This window comes from Rattus norvegicus, chromosome 20 (genome assembly GCF_036323735.1).
Source record: "Rattus norvegicus strain BN/NHsdMcwi chromosome 20, GRCr8, whole genome shotgun sequence".
NCBI lineage: Eukaryota > Metazoa > Chordata > Mammalia > Rodentia > Muridae > Rattus > Rattus norvegicus.
In genome coordinates, this window is record NC_086038.1 from 433,171 (window position 1) to 436,629 (window position 3,459).

General features: G+C 39.4%; 1 protein-coding gene across 1 annotated transcript; it reads left to right on the plus strand.

The window, feature by feature from the left end:
* Positions 1 to 664: 664 nt before the first annotated feature.
* Positions 665 to 1,606, plus strand: Or2h15 (olfactory receptor family 2 subfamily H member 15). Its single transcript, NM_001000270.1, has one exon. The coding sequence runs from the start codon at positions 665 to 667 to the stop codon at positions 1,604 to 1,606; it is 942 nt and encodes a 313-aa protein (NP_001000270.1).
* Positions 1,607 to 3,459: the final 1,853 nt, after the last annotated feature.

Consider the following 3,459-nt stretch of genomic DNA (forward strand, 5'->3'; position numbering starts at 1 on the left):
TAGCCCTAAGTCAATTATGAACATAAGAAGCAGAAGATTAAATCTACCCACAAGATTGCACAGCATAAAAATGACTAAGTGATGATTCAAGATCAGAAATTGAAAGATAAAGTAATAAAGGAAGAATGCAAAAAAGATGAGAGGGGTGTAAAGAGAAGAAGCCTAAAAGAAGAAAAACATGAAAAGATATAGAGCAAAAATAGAAACCAGAAGAAAATAGCCAGATGAGTGGAGATGCACAGAAATAAAAAGAGCAGGAGAAAGCCAAAAGGAAAAACATTGCACAGTCTCTATATTCAGTAAGTGTAGTAAATGCTAAATCTTAAATAACAAATATTCAGCATATTTTATATTTTGCAAAGTGGTTTTATTTTTAAAAAAATCACTGTATTTTACAAGATTTACCTTGCAGAGCTATAAATAGATATAAAGCATCGGAGGAAAAAAAGAAAAGAAAAAGAATGAACGGTAGATCTCAAATATTAAACTACTTCACTCATTTTAGTATCTTTCCCCCATAAATATCACAGGTTGACATCATACTCTTAAGTAAAAAGGAATCAAACAAGTTGTACGGTGTTGCTTCCTGCCAGCTAGGATCTTCACAGACTTTTGGACAGCCACTTTCATTTCATCTCCTGAAGACGCAGTTCCCCGGGAGAGCATGGGCACAGTTTGCAATGACACCCATGGCGATTTCATCCTCCGTGGCTTCTCTGACAAGCCGTATTTAGAGAAGATACTTTTTGGGGTAATTTTGGTCTTTTATTGTTTTACTCTTGCTGGAAATACAATCGTAATTTTCGTTTCCTCGAAGGACCCCAAACTGCAGATCCCGATGTATTTCTTCCTTTCCAATCTTTCCTTACTAGATATTTGTTTCACCAGCAGCTGCGTTCCTCAGATGTTGGTGAATCTGAGAAGCCCAAAGAAAACCATCACCTATAGTGGCTGTGCCACTCAGCTCTACATCTTCCTGTGGCTTGGTGCCACTGAATGTGTCCTTCTGGTGGTTATGGCTGTGGACCGCTATGTGGCAGTGTGCCATCCTCTGAGATACTTAACTGTAATGCGCCCTAAAGTCTGTCTGCAGCTGGCTGTCCTTGCTTGGGGTTCTGGCTTGATGCAGTCTCTGATCCAATCTACTGCTACTCTCAGGCTGCCCTTTTGCTCTCAGCCGGTAGTGGATGACTTTGTGTGTGAAGTTCCAGCCCTGATTCAGCTCTCCAGTGCAGATACTACCTACAACGAAGTCCAGATGTCCGTAGCGAGTGTTATCCTGCTAGTGTTACCTTTGGCCATCATCCTTTCCTCCTATGGTGCTATCGTGAAATCTGTGCTGAAGATAAAGTCGCCCGCAGGGCAGAAAAAAGCATTTGGCACCTGCACTTCTCACCTTCTTGTTGTTTCCCTGTTCTATGGTTCTGTCACAGGTGTCTATCTTCAACCTAAGACTCACTATGCTAATGAATCGGGCAAGTTTCTCACCCTTTTCTACACTGTAATAACTCCAACTCTAAACCCTCTCATTTATACACTGAAGAACAAGGAGGTCAAAGGAGCAGTGATAAGACTGTGGTGGAAAACCTGGGTTTCACAAAGATAACTAAGGATGCTGGCCTATGTTTCTGTTTCTTGACTTGAAAAGGCAGAACCATCTTAACTCAAAAACCGTGAGGTTGGCCTCCACAAAATCAAGAGTAGCTTCATTTTGGTTAGGGTGTGATGTTAGTTTCATTCATTAATATTGATTAGACTGTCCACTTCTTCAAAGTGGTGATTAAAGTACAATGTGGTAGTTAGATTATTTTAGTAGTCATTTTCTTTAAAAATACGATACAGTTGATTTGTGATAAAGAACCACAATACTTGCAAATTAAAAACCAAGTAGTGCTTCATACCTTTCTACTGTTTCTATTTACTTCAGATCATACTGAGAGTTTAAATCATGATATCCTACAAATTAAACAAACACTTTTTGAACTGCAACACAGGCCCAATTTTATTTACTTTAAAACATAAAATATTGATTTTATTTGTGTGAATACATCTGTCTGAATGTATGCCAGGAGAGTACAAGTTCCTGAAGGTATCAGAAAAAAAAAATTGGATTCCCTAAGCCTGAAATAAAAGAATAATTTGGGTGTTAAAATGTTGCCTCAGGTCCTTAGAAAAATAGCAAGCTCTCTTAATCACTGAGACATCTCTTTTGCTCCTTTTTTTTCTTTTCTTTTCTCTTTTTCAGAGCTGGGGACCAAACTCAGGGCCTTGCACTTGCTAGGGAAGCACTCTACCACTGAGCTAAATCCCCAACCCCTGCTCCTTCTTTTTAAGACATCCCAAATTGTCAGAGGCCCTAGCAAAGACTCATACAGACCCCCATGCAGGCTCCATGATTGCCATTTTGGTCTCCGTGAGCCTATGCGAGCCCTGCTCAGGTCATTCTGTGGGCTGTCGTCTTGTGTCCTTGACCCCTGTGAACGTTACAATCCTTCCTGCCTCTGTTCTGCATGGTTTTCTGAGCTCTGCTGATATATCTCTGTAGGACAGCATGAAATCAGTCATAGTGATACCTCTGGAAGTTCTTTTATTCTTCAGAATTGTTTTAGCTGTCTTGAGAGGTTTTTGTTGTTGTTGTTGTTTTACGTTTTTTTGTTTTTCATATGAAATTGAATATTGTCCTTTTGAAGTTTGTAAAGAACTGTGTTGAAATTCTGTACTGAAAATTTTGGAACTTTGGGCATTTTTTAAAGACAGAAATATTATAAGAATGTGATTTTGCTTCAATCCCAGGTGTAGAGATATAGGGCTACTTTGGACAGACTACAGCAGCCGATTATGATTTGTCTTGCGCACTATCCAAGCCATAGCTTTGCCGGCTGCAGACAGTTTCTGTGATTGTGTGACATTTGAGATTCTAGGAACCTTGCAGAGAGTATGGAAATGCTAGGGCCCCAATGGGTGGGGTTGATGATTACTGATAACTTAGGGAGGTTGGTTGCAGTCTGTTACTAGCTATGCTCAAAGAAGAAACACAAGGAAAAATTAGATTCAGGGATTTTCCTAATTCCCCTCTCCCATCTATTCTTGCTTCTCTCCTCTCTAATCTTAGGTGTGAAACCATGGGGGATAAAGAATGGGAAAGAGAAAAACCCACAAGATAGCAAGACCAACTACAAGTTGTGTATAAAATTAAGGATAAACCTGAGAAGTTTGGTTTATGAATATGAGAAAATGACAGGTGCTGACTGGTTTTCAAGATACCAGCAAAAAATTTACTGTGGCTGCAACCACTGGGATATCCTCAGCTTTGAGCCCAAGGGGATTTTTTCTGGGTTTTTTGTTTTTGTTTTGTTTGTTTTTCTTCTTCCTATACTCAGTTTCAAAAATGTTGAAAGAATGGCTGCACAATTGAAAAACTGCAGGTGAAAAATGGAGGTGCTTGAGAAAGAATAAGAT

Excerpts from the sequence above, each read along its gene's own strand:
- Or2h15 (NM_001000270.1), top strand. The coding sequence starts at position 665 with ATGGGCACAGTTTGCAATGACACCCATGGCGATTTCATCCTCCGTGGC.